General features: G+C 31.0%; 1 protein-coding gene across 2 annotated transcripts in view; it reads left to right on the plus strand.

Moving 5' to 3' along the window:
• The window catches only part of Msp300 (Muscle-specific protein 300 kDa), a 764,465-nt gene that overhangs the window by 419,978 nt on the left and 321,295 nt on the right, over nt 1–23,192 (plus strand). For both annotated transcript variants that reach the window (XM_075369201.1, XM_075369200.1), the window contains one exon: nt 20,521–20,582. In XM_075369201.1, coding sequence (XP_075225316.1) covers nt 20,521–20,582 — 62 coding nt within the window. The remainder of the gene's footprint in view (nt 1–20,520; nt 20,583–23,192) is intronic.

A 23,192-nucleotide genomic window follows, 5' to 3' on the forward strand; every position in this document is an offset into this window, starting at 1 on the left:
GGGTTGCTTGTTATAAGAACGGATATCCTAGTTTCAAGAATGAATTTTATCTTATAATCACCTAAAATCTTTGATGTTATACGGCACCTAATGTAAATCATTTGACTGGTTTGGTATTATTCTCTATTTCTTTTTTATTCTGTATAAACGCTTTAATCTCAACATACAGCATCCTACACCCTCAGTTATCTGTTTTATACATTCCAGATTTTATTTCTGCAGTTTTTATTTGTTAAGAAAACCTACATTATTATTTTTTTTTTTTTTTGTCTTCAGTCATTTGACTGGTTTGATGCAGCTCTCCAAGATTCCCTATCTAGTGCTAGTCGTTTCATTTCAGTATACCCTCTACATCCTACATCCCCAACAATTTGTTTTACATATTCCAAACGTAATGCCTAAACAATTTTTCCCTTCTACCTGTCGTTCCAATATTAAAGCGACTATTCCAGGATGCCTTAGTATGTGGCCTATAAGTCTGTCTCTTCTTTTAACTATATTTTTCCAAATGCTTCTTTCTTCATCTATTTGCCGCAATACCTCTTCATTTGTCACTTTATCCACCCATCTGATTTTTAACATTCTCCTATAGCACCGCATTTCAAAAGCTTCTAATCTTTTCTTCTCAGATACTCCGATCGTCCAGGTTTCACTTCCATATAAAGCGACACTCCAAACATACACTTTCAAAAATCTTTTCCTGACATTTAAATTAATTTTTGATGTAAACAAATTATATTTCTTACTGAAGGCTCGTTTAGCTTGTGCTATTCGGCATTTTATATCGCTCCTGCTTCGTCCATCTTTAGTAATTTTACTTCCCAAATAACAAAATTCTTCTACCTCCATAATCTTTTCTCCTCCTATTTTCACATTCAGCGGTCCATCTTTGTTATTTCTACTACATTTCATTACTTTTGTTTTGTTCTTGTTTATTTTCATGCGATAGTTCTTGCGTAGGTTCTTGCGATAGTTCTTCATCTATGCCGTTCATTGTTTCTTCTAAATCCTTTTTACTCTCGGCTAGAATTACTATATCATCAGCAAATCGTAGCATCTTTATCTTTTCACCTTGTACTGTTACTCCGAATCTAAATTGTTCTTTAACATCATTAACTGCTAGTTCCATGTAAAGATTAAAAAGTAACGGAGATAGGGAACATCCTTGTCGGACTCCCTTTCTTATTACGGCTTCTTTCTTATGTTCTTCAATTGTTACTGTTGCTGTTTGGTTCCTGTACATGTTAGCAATTGTTCTTCTATCTCTGTATTTGAACCCTAATTTTTTTAAAATGCTGAACATTTTATTCCAGTCTACGTTATCGAAAGCCTTTTCTAGGCTATAAACGCCAAGTATGTTGGTTTGTTTTTCTTTAATCTTCCTTCTACTATTAATCTGAGGCCTAAAATTGCTTCCCTTGTCCCTATACTTTTCCTGAAACCAAGTTGGTCTTCTCCTAACACTTCTTCCACTCTCCTCTCAATTCTTCTGTATAAAATTCTAGTTAAGATTTTTGATGCATGACTAGTTAAACTAATTGTTCCGTATTCTTCACATTTATCTGCCTCTGCTTTCTTTGGTATCATAACTATAACACTTTTTTTGAAGTTTGATGGAAATTCCCCATTTTCATAAATATTACACACCAGTTTGTATTACTACATTATTAGATTAATTTAATCTTAATACCTGGCCAACAAACGTAGTTTTTTTTACAAGATTCTGCCATCAATTTTTCTCCTGTTTTACTTGTCATGAGACTGTAATATCCTATTATTATTTTTGCTCAACTTATCTTTTAACAACGCGTTTCAAAGTTGTATTTTTCATTTCTCACTTTCTTTTCAACCGCATCTTAGTAGTGAAAAGTTTTGTACACCACACAACCTTTTTAATGAATTTTTTCGTAAAAAAAATCCATATTTAACACTATTTCTAGGTTCTTTTAACATGAAAGTTTCTCTTTGCTTTTATCCGTCTGCTTTTTATTTCTCTTTTACTTATACTTCCTTTGTAACTTCTTCCTTTGTAACTTTTATATGTTTTATAATTTATATTGTCATATAAAAAAAGATCTTGTCTCTATTTGAAAAACAATTGAATTTAGAAAAAAAAAGCTAACAACACAGTAAGTTGTAGGACGATTTACACTAAGTTTACACTAAGTAAGTTGTAGGAAAGTGCTACAACTTTGGCTTCTTTCTAATGCACAGCTTACTCACACGTATACAGAAACCTTAATATAATAATATTTTTTTCGTTTATTTAGTTCAATGATTCTAAGTAAAGGGCGCGCGCATACCGTATTTAATTCGCGTGACTGTGGCGGTACTAGCGGCGACGGTCAGCAATAACTGAACTAATGTAATTTCACAACTAGAAAAAATTTATACGGTTGACATACTGATGTAGTAACGAGGCTTAACGCACCGGGTATCGAGTCGACCGGGCGATAGACTTTGAGACCGGGCCAGACCTAGTTAGTTTTTTATACTTCAAATATTATTCATTTATTTAATTTTACCTCCCACCTATGACGTCACAACATAGCAAGCGATTACAACAGAATTTTTTGGGCTGGGGGTGCGATTTAAAAAAAATGTTTTTTAGATATTGTTATTTTTTATACGTTAACAAATGAGCCTAAGAAAAATATGACGTTAATTAGGCGAAATCTCCAGTTACTGAGGGTGACGTTGCTCTACAGCCTCACCCGCTTGACCTTTTAAGTTGAAAATTTAATGTCATCAATGCTCCTTATATAGAAGTAATCTGACCCAAGTTTAGTCAAAATAGGACCAGTAGTTCTGGAAATATAAGGTGATTTAGAGGCCGAAACAGAACACACACGCGCGCACATTCGAACATTAACATCCGCAAAATGTTCATCCGGTTTTTTGGGTTCCTTGGATATGAAAACCGCATATTCCCAAATCGTACCGATTACAATACTTTCCTTCTAGGGAAATCTAGACGGGAAAGTAATAATAATGAAACAAAATTAAAATCTACGTAAAGTTTCCCCATGTAAAAATAATTTTGAGACGTTTTTTATTTTAAGATTTTATACAAAAGTTTGATCCAATTGTGATCATTTTTTAATTTAAGATTTTCTTGCTGAGAATTCATGTAGGCAAAACTTTTTAAAATACGAATTTTTTAACCAATAATAATGTGTGATTCTTTTAAATATAACAATAATATTAATAAATAACGACAATTCTTTTATGAATTTTGACCAAGGTTTCCTTCGTGATAATAAATAAGAACTGATAACGTCTGATAATAGCTCTTTCTTTACATTTCAACTTCTTTAGTTTAATAATAAAATTAATATTTTATTACATTTTTTTTTTTACCATTAATGATTTCATTATCTACAGATTTACAATTTCATTCGTATTATGGTTTTATGTACATAAAATGCATAAAGAATAATATTTGATTTTACAACAGTCTGTAATAATAAAAAAGAATGCATTTCAATATTCTATTTAAAATGCATAACCTACTTGAGTGACCTTGATATTATAAAGATAACGCGATTGCATGTTGTTCATAGATGCACATTACCTAGGCAACAACTTACGATACTTTGTAATAAACATGCAAAAAAATATTTAAATAAGAAAAGAATGAATTTTACTTATTTATTTATTTAGGATTTTCTTTTTTCTTTAAATGAATTTAACAGTACCGTAATAGTTCCTGGTATGATTTTTGCTTCGAGAGGTTTTTACGAGTCGACTCTATATCGATCGATTAAGTAGTAGATAATAACAATTTTTTTAACGTCGCCCATAATAAATGGAAAAAAAATATAGTTCTTGGTAAACTCTGATTTAGTTTTCACATTTACTAAAAATAAAACATTTAAAAAAAAACATTAAACAAAAAAACAATTGTATTATTTATATTAATTACAGGCCAAAGGAAATGTTCAAAATTTCGTCCATTTTCCCTTGTGTTATTGTTTAACCGATGATTTACACATTTTTTCAAATAAATTTTGCCCCGATTTAAAAAAATGAAGTATGTTTAAAATCGACAAATCGAGACGGTTCAGAGTAATTGGATTTGATGAAAATGCTGTATTTGATCTGTCTAAAACACAAACCATAGTAGGCGTTAATTAGATGAATATAGTGAGCGTTCATACAGAACAATTAGTTTAACTAGTCATGCATCAAAAATCTTAACTAGAATTTTATACAGAAGAATTGAGAGGAGAGTGGAAGAAGTGTTAGGAGAAGACCAATTTGGTTTCAGGAAAAGTATAGGGACAAGGGAAGCAATTTTAGGCCTCAGATTAATAGTAGAAGGAAGATTAAAGAAAAACAAACCAACATACTTGGCGTTTATAGACCTAGAAAAGGCTTTCGATAACGTAGACTGGAATAAAATGTTCAGCGTTTTAAAAAAATTAGGGTTCAAATACAGAGATAGAAGAACAATTGCTAATATGTACAGGAACCAAACAGCAACAATAACAATTGAAGAACATAAGAAAGAAGCCCTAATAAGAAAGGGAGTTCGACAAGGATGTTCCCTATCTCCGTTACTTTTTAATCTTTACATGGAACTAGCAGTTAATGATGTTAAAGAACAATTTAGATTCGGAGTAACAGTACAAGGTAAAAAGATAAAGATGCTACGATTTGCTGATGATATAGTAATTCAAGCCGAGAGTAAAAAGGATTTAGAAGAAACAATGAACGGCATAGATGAAGTCCTACGCAAAAACTATCGCGTGAAAATAAACAAGAACAAAACAAAAGTAATGAAATGTAGTAGAAATAACAAAGATGGACCGCTGAATGTGAAAATAGGAGGAGAAAAGATTATGTAGGTAGAAGAATTTTGTTATTTGGGAAGTAGAATTACTAAAGATGGACGAAGCAGGAGCGATATAAAATGCCGAATATCACAAGCTAAACGAGCCTTCAGTAAGAAATATAATTTGTTTACATCAAAAATTAATTTAAATGTCAGGAAAAGATTTTTGAAAGTGTATGTTTGGAGTGTCGCTTTATATGGAAGTGAAACTTGGACGATCGGAGTATCTGAGAAGAAAAGATTAGAAGCTTTTGAAATGCGGTGCTATAGGAGAATGTTAAAAATCAGATGGGTGGATAAAGTGACAAATGAAGAGGTATTGCGACAAATAGATGAAGAAAGAAGCATTTGGAAAAATATAGTTAAAAGAAGAGACAGACTTATAGGCCACATACTAAGGCATCCTGGAATAGTCGCTTTAATATTGGAAGGACAGGTAGAAGGGAAAAATTGTGTAGGCAGGCCACGTTTGGAGTATGTAAAACAAATTGTTGGGGATGTAGGATGTAGAGGGTATACTGAAATGAAACGACTAGCACTAGATAGGGAATCTTGGAGAGCTGCATCAAACCAGTCAAATGACTGAAGACAAAAAAATAAAAAGTGAGCGTTCGATTGTTCCTTTGTATACCATTCGTTCAAGAAACATTAGATAGAGTTAGCCTTTAATTCGTAGGGCACAGTAAGAAAAGCCACCGATTTGCTTCCTAACACAGGGACGGCCGATGTCAAACACGAGATTATTAATTTTACGTTCGTCGAAGAATTAAGTTCCAATACTTCTTTTATCCTTTTTGATCCGACATCAACATGACCTCTAGATATATTAAGTTTCTTCTTTGTAATCGCGATGAATTTCAACAAATGAATGACTAAAATGACGTTAGTTTAATAACGACATTCGATTTAAAACTCACTTCATCAGGTTGTGTCATTGAACTATAAAAAATGAGGATCTGCTTTAAAAACAATTATAGATTGCTTGTAACGATCCATTTTTCTGGTAAAATCATATTCTTGTAGTGCATGATATAATCGTAGTCGATAACAGTTCAAACTTTTAATTACTTTAGAATCTTTCTTATATAAAACCTGTTTTGGTGTTTCCACCCTAACGTGAAAGCCTTTCTAGTTGGCGTTTAATGTCTCTGCTGATCTCTTCACAAGTCGTTAGTTTTCTAAAGTTTAACTTGTTGTAAATCTACCTGATAGTCGCAGCATCTCCAACGCCTTAATTATTTTCAAATTTTATTCTCAGCTTACTCAAATTTTGACGGTTTGGTAGTGAATAATTAGGAAATCTCTTACCAACCCACCGGGTTGGTCTAGTGGTTAACGCGTCTTCCCAAATCAGCTGATTTGGAAGTCGAGAGTTACAGCGTTCAAGTCCTAGTAAAGCCAGATATTTTTACATGGATTTGAATACTAGATCGTGGATACCGGTGTTCTTTGGTGGTTGGGTTTCAATTAACCACACATCTCAGGAACGGTCGAACTGAGAATGTACAAGACTACACTTCATTTACACTCATACATATCATCCTCATTCATCCTCTGAAGAATTATCTAAACGGTAGTTACCGGAGGCTAAACAGGAAAAAGAAAAGGAAATTTCTTACCGCAGAATTAATTGGATACGCGATATCATATGATCTATTGATGATTGATATTGCTATGTTTCCGATTACACTTAATGTTTATCCTAGAAATTTTATTCGTTATCGGTTAGTTTTGTTGCGGTCGTCGTTAATATTTATTTCATTCATATGTTTTCTTTGGAAAATATTAATGATTTTATTCACAGCTACTTCCCGTTGTTGATTTCTTGGAAAATTGTTATTTCGTCATTAACATATTATTACATTTTTGTAATCATTAATATTAAATTGATATAGGTTTTAAAATAATTACGTTTTATAGATTATGGTATGACGTAACACTATTTGTTTCATTACTACGAATGTCAATATCATTCTAATTTTAATAATACGAGTACTACAGAATGTCGCGGTTTTTTCTACCATTCACAGTTAAGATAATTCCAACATTTAGAGTAGAATTTCCATTGATTATCTACTTCTTGGGTTTATAATTATGAATCGGTTAGTAATAACATATAATTTAAACAAATTATTCTTATTTCCCTTTTATTCCAATAATTTTTTTATTATTGTTTAAAATTATAAAAAAAATATTATGCGTATTCCGAATTTTACTCGTAACTTTTAAACTTTATAAAAATAATTTGTTATACTTTTATAATCTCATTCTACTGCGTACTTTTACAACTATGTTCTTATCGATAAATATTTAAACGAAATTTTGTGACTTACGGCAACGAAATATGTATTGTAAAAAATAACAAAGGTAAAAATAGGGAAATTTTAAAATAAATCATTATCGGTGGATTTAAAAAGTTGTATTTTTTGATGCGGTACGAAAAGAAAAGATTTTAAAATAAAGATCCAATATTCTATAAAATAGATTTTTAAATTATATACTAATGTATCTAGGTTTCATAATGAAATAATTGCGGTACTTACGTATTAAATTCCCTATCTAGTGCTAGTCGTTTCATTCCAGTATACCCTTTACATCCAACATCCCTAACAATTTGGTTTACATACTCCAAACGTGGCCTGCCTACACAATTTTTCCCTTCTACCTGTCCTTCCAATATTAAAGCGACTATTCCAGGATGCCTTAGTATGTGGCCTATAAGTCTGTCTCTTCTTTTAACTATGTTTTTCCAAATGCTTCTTTCTTCATCTATTTGTCGCAATACCTCTTCATTTGTCACTTTATCCACCCGTCTGATTTTTAACATTCTCCTATAGCACCGCATTTCAAAAGCTTCTAATCTTTTCTTTTCAGATACTCCGATCGTCCGAGTTTCACTTCCATATAAAGCGACACTCCAAACATATACTTTCAAAAATCTTTTCCTGACATTTAAATTAATTTTTGATGTAAACAAATTATATTTCTTACTGAAGGCTCGTTTAGCTTGTGCTATTCGGCATTTTATATCGCTCCTGCTTCGTCCATCTTTAGTAATTCTACTTCCCAAATAACAAAATTCTTCTACCTCCGTAATCTTTTCTCCTCCTATTTTCACATTCAGCGGTCCATCTTTGTTATTTCTACTACATTTCATTACTTTTGTTTTGTTCCTGTTTATTTTCACGCGATAGTTCTTGCGTAGGACTTCATCTATGTCGTTCATTATTTCTTCTAAATCCTTTTCACTCTCGGCTAGAATTACTATATCATCGGCAAATCGTAGCATCTTTATCTTTTCACCTTATACTGTTACTCCGAATCTAAATTGTTCCTTAACATCATCAACCGCCAGTTCCATGTAAAGATTAAAAAGTAACGGAGATAGGGAACATCCTTGTCGGACTCCCTTTCTTATTACGGCTTCTTTCTTATGTTCTTCAGTTGTTACTGTTGCTGTTTGGTTCCTGTACATGTTAGCAATTGTTCTTCTATCTCTGTATTTGAACCCTAATTTTTTTAAAATGCTGATCATTTTATTCCAGTCTACGTTATCGAAAGCCTTTTCTAGGTCTATAAACGCCAAGTATGTTGGTTTGTTTTTCTTTAATCTTCCTTCTACTATTAATCTGAGGCCTAAAATTGCTTCCCTTGTCCCTATACTTTTCCTGAAACCAAATTGGTCTTCTCCTAACACTTCTTCCACCCTCCTCTCAATTCTTCTGTATATAATTCTAGTTAAGATTTTTAATGCATGACTAGTTAAACTAATTGTTCTGTATTCTTCACATTTATCTGCCCCTGCTTTCTTTGGTATCATAACTATAACACTTTTTTTGAATTCTGATGGAAATTCCCCATTTTCATAAATATTACACACCAGTTTGTATAATCTATCAATCGCTTCCTCACCTGCACTGCGCAGTAATTCTACAGGTATTCCATCTATTCCAGGAGCCTTTCTGCCATTTAAATCTTTTAATGCTCTCTTAAATTCAGATCTCAGTATTGTTTCTCCCATTTCATCCTCCTCAACTTCCTCTTCTTCCTCTATGACACCATTTTCTAATTCATCTCAATGAATTAGAAATTACAAATTTACACATTTACAATTATTGCTTATAATTGTAGATATAATTTAACCAAACTTAACCTGCGCTCCCTAACCTCGACTGATTAAACAGTAACGTTTTGATTATTTAAATAATAAATAATTGAAATAATTACTGAATTTATTATTTAAATACTCAAAACATTACTGTGATAATTAATCAAGGTTAGCGAGCGAAATGAGCGTAGGTTAAGTTTGGTTAAATTATATTTATAAAATAAATAAATATAAACGGTTATAAAAATGGTAACATAATGGTTATATCGGATGATATTAATAATAACCCTAAAGTTTGTAATTTATTGGTCGACGGGCTAATACGTAAGTATCGATAGTTGTGGATGTAAAAACTATAAACGAAGACAAAATTAGAATATTTAAAACAGATAAGTGAGGATTTAGAAAGTAGGATAATTTTCAATGAGGTTAAGAAATAAACACAAAATAAAATAGAATCAAGAAAACTTCGATAAGACGTGGTCTCCTCATATAGCATGCGCTAATTGTTCTGTACATTTAAGAGGATGGCTGAAAGGTACACGGAAGGCTTTGCCATTTGGTGTACTTACGGTTTGGCGTGAACCAAAGGATCATGTAACCGATTGTTACTTTTGTTTTACAAGTGTGACTGGAATTTCTAAAAAATCTGAACATACTGTAAAATATCCTTCATTGCAATCTGCAATCAGGCTTGTACCTCACAGTGAAATTATTCCAGTTCCTGACCCACCTGTGAATGTATAGTTCGAAAGCAGCGATAAAGAATCAGGCAGTGCTGAAGAAGACAACAATGATTTTGATTTTGAATTATCTTCCAATAAGCTACATCTTATATCACAAGGTAAATTAGATGACTCCGTTAGGGATTTAAATTTTTCAAAAAATCAAGCGAACTATTAGGATCGAGACTGCAAGGTTAGAATTTACTTTAAAAAAAAAAAAATACAAAAACTTCGGGCTTTCGAAGCCGACAAAAAGAACTTTCTCAGTACCTTATTGATATAAATATTTTGGTTTATTGCACAAATATTGATGAGCTTATGTTGCATTTACGACAAATTCATAAACATGAAGACTGGCGGCTTTTGCCTATGGTATTAATTTGAAAAAGACATACGATGTAATGAAAGACATTGTTGAAAAAAAAAATTGTAAAAAACATAGCTGGAACATATGTGGTGATTTGAAAGTTATAATTATTTTGTTAGGCATGCAGTTAGGCTATAAATAATGGGACAACCGAGCTAACATTATATTACCAAAGAGTGGAAGAAACGAGACAACAACTCCAAATGGGAAAAATACTATTTATGAGCCCTTAGTTGAACCCAAAAAAAATATTTTTATCCTCTCCATATCAAGCCAGGATTAATGAAAAAGTTTGTAAAAGCAATGAAGAAAGATAGTCCGGGATTTTTGCACATCAGGTAGAAATTTCCTAATGTAAGCGAAGGAAAAATTAAAGAAGGAATATTTGTTGGTCCTTAAATAAGAGAGTTGGTCGAAGATGATGCATTTAACTCGATGTTAAATAATGTAGAAAGTGCAGCTTGGGCTTCATTTAAAGACGTTTACAAAACTTTTCTCGGCAAACAAAAATTTCGACAATTACCACAATTTTGTTAATCAACCTCTTACTTCATACAGAGCTATGAGATGTAATATGTCTGTGAAAATACATTTCTTCCACTCACATCTGGATTTTTTTCCGGAAAACTTCGAAAAAGTAAGTGACGAAAACGGTGAACGTTTCCACCAAGACATTTTGGTGATGGAAAAGCCACTTTAAAGGGAAATGGAATACTGACATGCTAGCCTGTTACTGTTGGACATTAATTATGGATGTACCTGAGGCTATTTATGAAAGAAAAGCATCAGCGAAATCATGCTAACACAGGTATGGCCAGGCAAAATTATAAATTTTACAGATTTTTATTATATTTTTTCTTAATTTTTTCCAGCATAATTTATTTTAAAAAGTGTATTTGCAGATCTGTAATGTACGCAAAAAACAATTCAAGAAATGGTATCACACTTAGAGAAACATTAAATTTTTTTTTTGTCTATCCTTTTTTTTATTTAAAGAAAGGAAGGAGAATTTTAAAGAATATTTTAATTTTATTTTTATTATCATCACTTTGAATATTGCTTTTACACAAATTTTATTGAAGAATGAGATGATTGCAACGTAGATAAAAAAAATGACAGGCCCTTGCCGGAAACTGAACTCGAGACATCTGATAAAAAGCTAGCGTGCTAACCGTTACACCAGCTGGCTGGTTCAGCCGGCTTATACGATCAGTAAAAAACTCCTCTCTCATTAAAAGTTAGAAAATAACGACAAGAGATATCATAAATTAGCAATGAAATTGCCCACACAGTTTCTTTATGATGCCGACCGAGAAACAAATGATGTAGTCAATCGGCATTATTTTAAAATCTAATTGTTCATAAAATAATATAATAATTTATGAAAGTTGTATTTTATTTGTATAAAGACACGAATCGATACGTTATTAAACGTTGATTTCTATAAGGAATGAAACAGTGACGTAATGATGTACAGCCACTCCTCTTGAACACGTTCGCCCACACTATCGCCACGGTGCGGTGGTAAAAATTTTTTTTATATATATACAGTTTGATATAATCCTTAACGTAACATATATTTTAAATAAAAATTAACAGTTTTTGCTCTTTAATTTTTACCTATTATTTTTCGATTCGCCATCCTTGTTGATTTTTATATTTAATATTTACGTATTAAATGAAAAAAAAAATGTGTTAGTAAACTACAGGCTGACGCCCAATTAATTCTTACCTTTTTTCATCGTGATAATAAAAAGTTAATGTATTGCGGGGAAAAAATCGATTCTGACTGGGATTCGAACCCGAAACTTTTCGAATGAAAGGCCGAATCGAGATCTGCAACGTTTTTAGCCTTTCTCTACGTGTTTTAATTATATATATATATATATATATATATATATATATATATATATACCAAAGAAAGCAGGGGCAGATAAATGTGAAGAATACAGAACAATTAGTTTAACTAGTCATGCATCAAAAATCTTAACTAGAATTTTATACAGAAGAATTGAGAGGAGAGTGGAAGAAGTGTTACGAGAAGACCAATTTGGTTTCAGGAAAAGTATAGGGACAAGGGAAGCAATTTTAGGCCTCAGATTAATAGTAGAAGGAAGATTAAAGAAAAACAAACCAACATACTTGGCGTTTATAGACCTAGAAAAGGCTTTCGATAACGTAGACTGGAATAAAATGTTCAGCATTTTAAAAAAATTAGGGTTCAAATACAGAGATAGAAGAACAATTGCTAACATGTACAGGAACCAAACAGCAACAGTAACGATTGAAGAACATAAGAAAGAAGCCGTAATAAGAAAGGGAGTCCGACAAGGATGTTCCCTATCTCCGTTACTTTTTAATCTTTACATGGAACTAGCAGTTAATGATGTTAAAGAACAATTTAGATTCGGAGTAACAGTACAAGGTGAAAAGATAAAGATGCTACGATTTGCTGATGATAAAGTAATTCTAGCCGAGAGTAAAAAGGATTTAGAAGAAACAATGAACGGCATAGATCATAGAAGTCCTACGCAAGAACTATCGCATGAAAATAAACAAGAACAAAACAAAAGTAATGAAATGTAGTAGAAATAACAAAGATGGACCGCTGAATGTGAAAATAGGAGGAGAAAAGATTATGGAGGTAGAAGAATTTTGTTATTTGGGAAGTAAATTTACTAAAGATGGACGAAGCAGGAGCGATATAAAATGCCGAATAGCACAAGCTAAACGAGCCTTCAGTAAGAAATATAATTTGTTTACATCAAAAATTAATTTAAATGTCAGGAAACGATTTTTGAAAGTGTATGTTTGGAGTGTCGCTTTATATGGAAGTGAAACTTGGACGATCGGAGTATCTGAGAAGAAAAGATTAGAAGCTTTTGAAATGCGGTGCTATAGGAGAATGTTAAAAATCAGACGGGTGGATAAAGTGACAAATGAAGAGGTATTGCGGCAAATAGATGAAGAAAGTAGCATTTGGAAAAATATAGTTAAAAGAAGAGACAGACTTATAGGCCACATACTAAGGCATCCTGGAATAGTCGCTTTAATATTGGAAGGACAGGTAGAAGGAAAAAATTGTGTAGGCAGGCCACGTTTGTAGTATGTAAAACAAATTGTTGGGGATGTAGGATGTAGAGGGTATACTGAAATGAAACGCCTAGCACTAGATAGGGAATCTTGGAGAGCTGCATCAAACCAGTCAAATGACTGAAGACAAAAAAAAAAAAACATATCCTAGTGTAATATCATATCATAGAGTAAATTATAAAATGTATAATGCGTAAATTACCATTTCCCTTAATTCGTATATTTATCCGTCACATTTATTCGGGAAAAAGCTTTTATCAAGATTACAAATAATGTTTTCTAGTAAAGTTGACTCATATTTTATTTATTTTAATTTTTGTTTCTCAGAAATAGTTCGCCGAAACTAATAAAAATCGAGTAAATAATTTTTAAAAACTCCGTTCGCCAGATATCCGTGGTACACACATAAAAAACGCACGTGCATAATAAATCGAAGTAGTTAGCTTATGAAGCTTATTTTACATTCAATTTTTTATTTTTTTATTTTTTTTTAATGAAGCTGAGAGAATAGTTTTTTTACAGTAATGTACAGACTAATTTTCATTTTACTTTCCTGACTACGGCTCTGTTATAGCAGCAGCTAAAATTTAAGTATGTAGATAGGTCAAAAAATTTCGATGTCAAGTTTTTTAAGAATACCAAAGTTTCACGACCCCCGGTCCAAAAAAACGTAAAAAAAAACCAAACAGAAATTTCGTTCGTATGTAGTGTGTAGGTCTGTATTCTGATTAATATCTTGGACTAAAATAAATTCGTAAATAGTTTAATTCAAAATATATTCTTGAAAACGGCTAAAAATGTTCTATATATTGGACATAGGTGGCATTAAATATGGGGAAAAATTTGCAAAACGAGAACGGTAGCTTTCGACGTTTTTAATTTTTTACTTTTTTGTAATGATCATCTTATTAACCTATTTAAAATTCGCAAGTTTTAAGTCGATTGAGCTTAGAAATAGAAAATGTTAAACATTATTTCTAAACAATTTATCTCATTCCTCGAAATTTTTTTTTGAAATTAACAATTTCAAAAAATTTCAAATTTTAATTTTTAGTCGATTACAATATTGAAAATTGACTCAAACAATTTTAAAACATTATATTTTCAAATCAAATATTAATATATAAAAAAAAATTTCTCTTACAGGATGTCCCGGTAGACGTTGTTCAAACTAAACTTAAGAGACTTACTTATTAAGAATATCAAAGTAAAAAACAAAACTCAAATGGACAGATACCCAGTTTCGCTTAATTTTCCCTTTGCTATCATTTACCTCCCCCTACCGCGGACAAAGCTATACCGGATGTCCCGGTAAGTGTTTGTAAAACTTAAGACTGATTCAGGACATCAAAATAAACAAAATAGTTCACGTGATAAGTGCCCTGTCTCGCTTCTTTAAGTATATCAATAATAGATTGAAATATTTAATGAAATTTGGTTTAAAAAAAATTTTACGTTTAAAAATTACAAAATATGGACCATTTAAACGTTTTAATCATTGCTCTATAAATATTAGCTGTTTTTTTACGGCCATAATGGGACCACTTTAGTCAGTTATAAGAAGGATTTTTTAGTATCATATTTTTCCAATATTTCTTCATTCTTTCAGACGTTCCTGCTTTCCCTCTCTGAAATCACCCTTCCTTGCTGTTGTCTATTCATTCTTGGTTGTAATAAAGTTTGCTTCTTTTACAGTTTCTTAATTTCATTTGTTTTTTTCTCTTAAATCGTTATTTCAAGTTTTCCTTAATTTCTGTGATCCATCTTATGTCGTATTTATTATCCCAGAGTTTTTCTATAATTCGTCTTGACAATCTCTTCCCAAGTGTTCTAAGAATGAAATTCTTTTTTTTTCTGATCGTACTGGTTGCAGTTACTAATACTTTGTATGTACTACATCATCTGAGAGAATTTTCCAGTGTCCATCGTTCTGACATTTTTTTTATTAATGCACGTTCGTGGTATCCTTCTCTCGATTTTCAGGATTTTGTCTATAGCCGTGGAGTTAGTTGTTTTAAACAGAGTTTTACTTCCTTATATTATTTGCGGTTTTTGTGCAAATGTTAGTTTTTTTTACTCTGTTGTTCCATATAAGTTTTTCATCAAAATTGTAAGCGATAATTTCTTCTAAATATTTAAATATATTGCGAACTCTTATTTTCTGGTCATCTATTGTGTTTTATTTGCTAGTAAAGAGTTGGTTAGCGTTAATTCCGTCTTTTCAAAGAATATTCTCTAACAATCTTTTGGGCTATATTTTGCAGTGTTTCTAACTGTTTTTTAATTCTTAGAGCCTGTTTGCCAGCAAAACGTGGTCGTCTGCAAATCCTAGACATCCCAACCCCGTAGAGGAAGACACCCGCCTTGTGACGCTTCGGTCGCCAACCCCCCCTCCGGTTCAAATCCCTGATGGGCTTTAACGAGAGTCGTCTTTCGCCCTCTAACTTTTTACATCTCCGTAACAAGCCAGGCCTCATTGGGATGCCACCGATGCAAATACCTCGGTAGACATTTACATCGTTAATTTTTAAACTCGGCGTTTGCCTTCGCTGTAGGCCTCGTCCGGACATCTTGAATGTCCTACATTGTTGCCCTCTGAACTAGCTAACAGAGTTCGCGGAAGCACGAACCCCGCGTCTAGTTCTACTTTTACTGAGCCGCTTTCTTGTAAACATCTCAAGATTTCAAGGCAAATTGAAAAAAAACATACCACCAAAAATGTTGTTCGCAACAACGAAAATTTAGTCCTAGTTCCTTTAGTGAACTCAACTTCAGTTCACACCCCTGGACTTGGGCAAATCCTGGACAGTTAAGATTAGATTTTCTTTTATCCTTCTTATTTTGAATTCTTTAAATTTTCTTTGTACCATTCCCGTGTCATAAATTCTAAGGCGCAGTTGGATAGAAGAGTGGAGTCCATTCCTCTGCCTTAATCCGGTTTTTATAGGAAAGGGTTCAGAGAATTCTCTTATAAATTTAACTTCTGATTTTGTGTTCGTTAGTGTTAATTTTATCATTCTAATTAATTTTGAATGTAGGCCGAAATTTGTCGATATTTTTAACATTGATGGTCTATGAATGCGATAGTACGCTTTCGTAAAATATACGAAGATTATTGCTAAAAGTTTATTTAACTTTTTTTAATAACCCATTACTATATTATTTTTATCAAATAATGTTTTATTAAAAAAAATTATTAAGCCTGTTATTGTGAACAAAACGACATCCCATTTATCAAATCGATGGGTAACCAGCTGCGATGTGACCGATATTGTTAAAGTGGAACGCAAAAATTGTGCCTGAAATAAGGCATGAAATTGTCACACTGCATAATTTCCAGTCTGTACCCCCTACTGACAAGCCGGTAAGGCGGTCCCCGATTTTACATTTATTAGTTTTCATCTAATGCAATTAAAACAAATTTTATATTAACGCCCGAGATTTAATTAAAATATTTCCTTATAAGGGAAGTATACAACGGGTTATTAATTTTTATACGAGGTAACGTTCGATACCAGCTAGTGAGATAACGTCAAAACCTCTAAGAACTCTCTGGGAGAAACCGATTTTTAACATTTTTTACTAAATGTATTATTATTAAGATTGATTTCCGTGGCTTAATACCGATTTACTACCTTTGCTGAGTAGGTAGCGTCTCTACATTTCGTGCGGAAGTCCCGGGTTCGAATCCCGGTCAGCCATGGCATCTTTTCGTACGCTGCCAATCTTCACCGGGTTAATAACCACAGCTGTTGACACCCGTTAAAAAAAAAATATCGATTTCCAAAATCGTTCCCTATTTCTATTTCATAATTTATTTGATCGATTTTAAGTAAAAGTAAAGGTCATGAATATTTAAAAATTCAATGGTATATTTGAAAAATAATTCTATCAAGGGCGACACCGGAAAAATAATGGAACAATTTGCCGCATTGTTTTACCTACATACATACATTAATAAATATTAATTAATATCACTTGTACAGATTTTAATATTCTCAAAATTAATACGATAAAATGATTTTTATTTTAACTGTTGACAATTTTAATGAATTTATCATTGACCTACTATTTTAATAGTCGAGTCAGTTTATCAACATTAATGTAGAAATTTTCGTAGTAATATTGCAGATAAGTAGAGTAAGGGACAATTACAATGCAGAAGAATATATATATATAGGTTAGGGTTTATACTTACTGCACTGCATAGGGCGTATCCTGGTTAAATGCCAGCATAGTAAAGCACTCAATAAATAAAACTTGTCTTCGTTATGTAACTATTAAAACCTTTATAGAACGTCTTATACCTTAAATAGGAACAAATAAATCATTTAAATGTCATAACTTTAAATTAGTAAAACTATTATTATATTTGTTATTTTCTTGTTATTTTTTTTTTTTTATAAAATATTTAATTAAATCATTGTAATATTATTTAAAAATAAATTTCTTTACTTTCATATTTATCATATTGATAAAAGATGACTTTTTCATTTCTATAACTAAGAATTTAACGAATATTGTTCGACAATTATGTAATAAATGACAAAGTTTCAATCATTGTGCATCATCAGTGGAAAAACACTGTACAAATAATAAATGACGTAACATGAAATCGATATTTTGAATGAGCCAATTTTTACTTTGATGTATTTCTATAGATCGTTTGTTATGTAACTGTTCAGGAAATTTCTGTCGTTTTGCAGCCCGTATTCCTCTCATTAAAATAATTTAAAAAGTTCACATATAAATATAGACAGAAGATACTTAGTTTTCGAATTGAACGGCTAGCGAAAGATTTCACTCAAATTTTTTGCACCAAAAGGTCAAATAATACTAAAATTTTACAGGCAAAAATTATTAAGCAAAATTAATGGCTTTTGTAATATAATATTACGTGAAAAATTGAAAGAAAAATGGACCGCAGAATTGAATCTCCAGTAACTTCCAAGAAAATTATTGTAAAACCAAAAATGTTGGAATAAAAAGTACGATTTTTCAGGTTTATCGAATATTTTCTTTGTTAAATGTTTAATAATCAAATTAAATTTTTAGAGAATCTGATTTTGAAAAAACGTATTTATGTATTTAAAATCAAAAATACTGATTTAAATTTCTGAATAATAATTCAGAAATTATAATTTCTTATAAAAATTATAAAATTTTAATTATAATTTTATAATTTCTAAAATTATATTGATAATAAAATTAAACGATTATTGATTATAAAATTATATTTGTTTAATTACAATTTTATAAATCTGAAATTATTTCACTACAGATTTTAAGTTAAAGGAACTTCTCTTAAAATAATTTTACATTTAATGAACATACAATGTTAACATTACATTAGTTTCTCAGAATTTCCATCTTCGATATCAATGTATCTTTCAGACCGATAAGTTATGCATGCGACTGCCTTATCCATATAGTCCACAAGTCTTGAACTAATTTTTACTACTTAGGCGTTAAACATTATTCTCTATAAGTTCAATTTCTGCTTAGAAGATTAATTTTCATTGTCTGATCTTTGAGCATACACTAATGCCTTCAGTTGTTCTCATATGAAAAATGTAAAGAATTCAAATAAAAACTTAATACACTATATTAGAAAGAATTATTTATTCATATAATACTAGTAAATGTATATACATATATATATATATATATATATATATTTACAGACAGAGGTTCAAAACTTCACAGAAATAGGTAAGGAGGTGATTTGGGATGTTAATATAAGCAAAAAAGGTCTATAAACATAGCCCAAACATATTTTGTCTTAGTTACGGTACATGAAAATATTTTGCCCTAATTTATGCTCCAAGGATGAAATAAAGCCATAATTTGGCATTATGAATCTTAATTTTTGGTTCATTTTGGATAAAATGAAAGCAAACGGACAAATTTTAGGTTTTATATTAAGTTTTTTGACCTGAAACATTGAATAAAACATGTTACAGAACTGTATAGGTAAAATATAGTTTTTAAGAAAAATATTGAAAGCCCCCAAAAAATTGCATTTTAAGATTTTTCGAAAATGAACTTCGTTAAATTGCCATTAAATAAATACAAATTTTTAGCGATCGATTCAATCCTGAATTCATTCAAATCCTCAGGATTTAATTCTAAGAATTTTGATGTAAATAAAGTCAACAATGAAATAAGTAAAAACAAATACAATTTACACAAATTTTACTTTAATTCAAAGGAAAATTGAAAGAATGTGCCACAGAAACATTTTAATCTTAAATAAAAAAAATTGTTAAAGAATTGATTATAAAATATTTATGTTCAAGTTAAGTGCAGATCCAGTGTATATTATTAACGATTACTGAGGACTCTTAAATGGTTACACAATTTACCTATTTAATCTATAAAATTAGCAGTTAATGTATATATGCAATGTATACCCAATTTTGGGTTGTAATTAATGTCAATTTTGTTTATTAAATTAATGTTGTATATTGTCTAAAAACGTTACTCTGTATTAAATTTATTACATTTATCAATAAGAACAAAGAAGTTTTTTTAATTCACAAAATGTATATTATTTTAGCAACATAATAAAATTAATTTACCTGGAATAAAATCCAGGTGTTTGTGAAAATGGTTATTCTATTTTTTGAAAATGATTTGTATGTTTGTTAAATCGTCTATAAATATTCAGTTATGGGAAATAATGTATACAAATTGATTAATGAATGTAATAAAATTTTGTTCATTTCTCCTACAGCTAATTTAATTTTTAAATTCCCTACTGAGTTACATTCATCGTTAAGTAATGGGCATTTTTTTCTTCAATAAGAGGTCATTAATCTGTTGCTATATATAATAATATCTGGCCCAGTCTTTCTTATAGTTATGATATGTATAAAACAACACCTAAGATACAACATGAATCAATCAGAGTTGTTTTCAATGAGAGTAATGATGTTTACTATTAGTTAATCTCTGTAATAAGTGAAACAAAGGTGTCGCTTGTAAAGCTGAATATCATTTTAATTTCATCGTTCTTAGCATATTTATGTATAAAGGTAAATTCAGCTTAATGAAAAAGATACCACTGGAAACCACTTAAATCCTGATTTTTACCTTATAAACCCGGTATTCTTGAATCATGATTGACATGTACTATGTCATGTTACTTAAAATCAATCGGTTATGAAACCTAACAGACAAATGCCGAAAATTTTACTTAAATAACATTCCAACATAGAATTACTTAGAAGTTCAAGTAATTTCTCACTGGTACTATTAAAAATAAGATATAATCTGTATCAGAATAGATATTCATGACTATATTTTTCTAAAATAGTCAAGTACATTCTTTTAATATAAATATCATTGTAATTTTAATAAAATTATTATTTTTATTTTTATTTTTCAGATGAACAAGAGAGAGTACAGAAGAAGACTTTTGTTAATTGGATCAATTCATACCTCTCGAAGGTAAGAAAATTAATATAATTTTATAAATTTATTATTATCTTTTCTTTTTTGTCTTCAGCCATTTGACTGGTTTGATGCAGCTCTCCAAGATTCCCTATCTACTGCTAGTCGATTAATTTTTGGTATACCCCCTACATCCTATATCCCTAACAATTTGTTTTACATATTCCAAACATTGCCCACCTACACAATTTTTTCCCATTTACCTGCCTCTCCAATATCAAAAAGATTATTCCATGATGCCTTAAGAGTGGTGTATAAGTCTGTCTCTTCTTTTAGCTATACTTTTCCATACTATACTTTGCTATACTTTTGCTATACTTTTTCATCAATTTGCCGCAACACCCCTTCATTTGTCACTTTATCCACCCATCTGATTTTTAACATTCTCCTACAGCACTACATTTGAAAAGCTTGTAATCTTTTTTTCTCAGGTCCAGTCTTTTCTTCCAATTATCCAAGCTTCACTGCCATGTACAACAAATACTTTTAAAAATAACATATACTTTCAAAAAAGTTTTGTATTTAAAAATGCTTATGTATTTTAACATATAATTTCAAAAAGCTTTCCTGATTAAATTAATTTAATTAATTTTTTATGTAATAAATTATATTTCTGACTGAAAGTTAGTTTTGCATGTGCTATTCAGTATTTTATATCGCTCCTGTTTTGTCCATCTTTAGTAATTCTACTTCCTAATAACAGAATTCTTCTATGTCCATAATCTTTTCTCATCTGATTTTTATATTCAGTGGTCCATCTACCTAATTTCTTATACATTTCATTACTTTCGTTTTGTTTTTGTTTATTTTCATGTGCTAGTTCTTGTGTAGGACTTCATCGATGCCATTCATTGTTTCTTCTAAATCTTTTTTACTCTAAGTTAGAATTACTATATCATCAGAAAATTGTAGCATCTTTTTCGTTTCACCTTGCATTGTTACTCAGAAACTGTTCTTTAACATCATTAACTGCTATTTCAATGTAAAAATTAAAAAGTAATGGCGATAGGGAATGTCCTTGTCTGACAACCTTTTTATTACTACTTCTTTCTTATGCTGTTTGATTATTTCTGTTGCAGTTTGGTTCCTGTAAATATTACCAATTGTTCTTCTTATTCTATACTTGAACCCTATTTTTTAAGATGCTGAACATTGTATCCCAGTCTTTGTTATCAAATGCCTTTTCTAAGTGTATAAATGCCATATTTGTCAGTTTGCTTTTTTTAATCTTCCTTCTACTATTAATTTGAGCGCTGAAATTGCTTTCCATATCCCTAGACTTTTCCTGAAACCAAACTGGTCTTCTCCTAACACTTCTTCCACTCTCCTGTCAATTCTTCTGTACAGAATTCTAGTTAAAATTTTTTATACATGTAACTTGTTAAGCTAATTGTTCTGTATTCTTCACATTTATCTGCTCTTGCTTTTTTTGGTATCATGACAATAACACTCTTTTTGACGTGTGATGGAACTTACCCCTTTTTGTAAATATTACACACCAGTTTGTATAATTTATCTATCGCTTCCTCACCTGTACTGTGCAGTAATTCTGCAGGTATCCCGTCTATCCAAGAAGCCTTTTTCCCATTCAAACCTTTTAATGCTCTATTAAATTCAGATCTCAGTATTTATTGTACCTCCTTTTTCATCCTCTTCGACTTCCTCTTCTTCCTGGTTCTTCCTGGTTCCTGGTTCCTGGTTCTTCTTAACACCAGTTTCTAATTAATTTTTCTGTGTAACTCTTCAATATATTCCACTCACCTATCAACCTTTTCTTTCATATTATTAATTGGTGTACCATTTTTATTTAACACATTATTAGATTTCAACTTATGTACCACAAAATTCACATTTCCTGTGTGCTCCATCTATTTTACCAATGATCATTTCTCTTTCCATTTCTGAACACTTTTTTTTAATCCACCCTTCTTTTGCTAATTTTCACTTCCTGTTTATAGTATTTCTTAATTGTCAATATTTACTTTTAGCTTCTTCAGCACTACTTATAATTTCTATTATCATCCATCAACTGTAATATATTCTCTAATATCCAGTTCTCTTTGTTCCACCTAAGTTTGCTTCTACTGATTTTAGAATTTCTCTTTTAACATTCTTCCATTCTTCTTCTATATTTTATCCCTTATCGTTTTTACTCAGACCTCTTGTTATGTACTCCTCAAAAATCTTCTTTACCTCATGTTTCTCAAGCTTCTCTAAATTCCACCGATTCTCTGGCTCCTTTTCTTCAGGTTTTTAAACCCCAATCTACATTTCACTATTACTAAATTATGATTGCTATCAATGTCTGCTCTTGGATATACATTGGAGTCAACAAGTTGATTTCTAAATCTTCGCTTTACCATGATTATAATCTATCTGATACCTCGCAGTGTCACCCGGTTGTTTCCATGTGTATTTCTTCTATTATGATTTTTAAACTGGGTGTTGGCAATTACTAAATTATACTTTGTGCAAAACTCACTAAGTCAGTCCCCTCTTTCATTTCTTTTGCCAGCCCATATTCACCCACAATATTTCCTTCCTTGCCTCTGATGCTTGCAATCCGATCTCCAATTATTATTAAATTTTCATCCCCTTTTATGTGTT

This window comes from Lycorma delicatula, chromosome 6, assembly GCF_047948215.1.
Source record: "Lycorma delicatula isolate Av1 chromosome 6, ASM4794821v1, whole genome shotgun sequence".
NCBI lineage: Eukaryota > Metazoa > Arthropoda > Insecta > Hemiptera > Fulgoridae > Lycorma > Lycorma delicatula.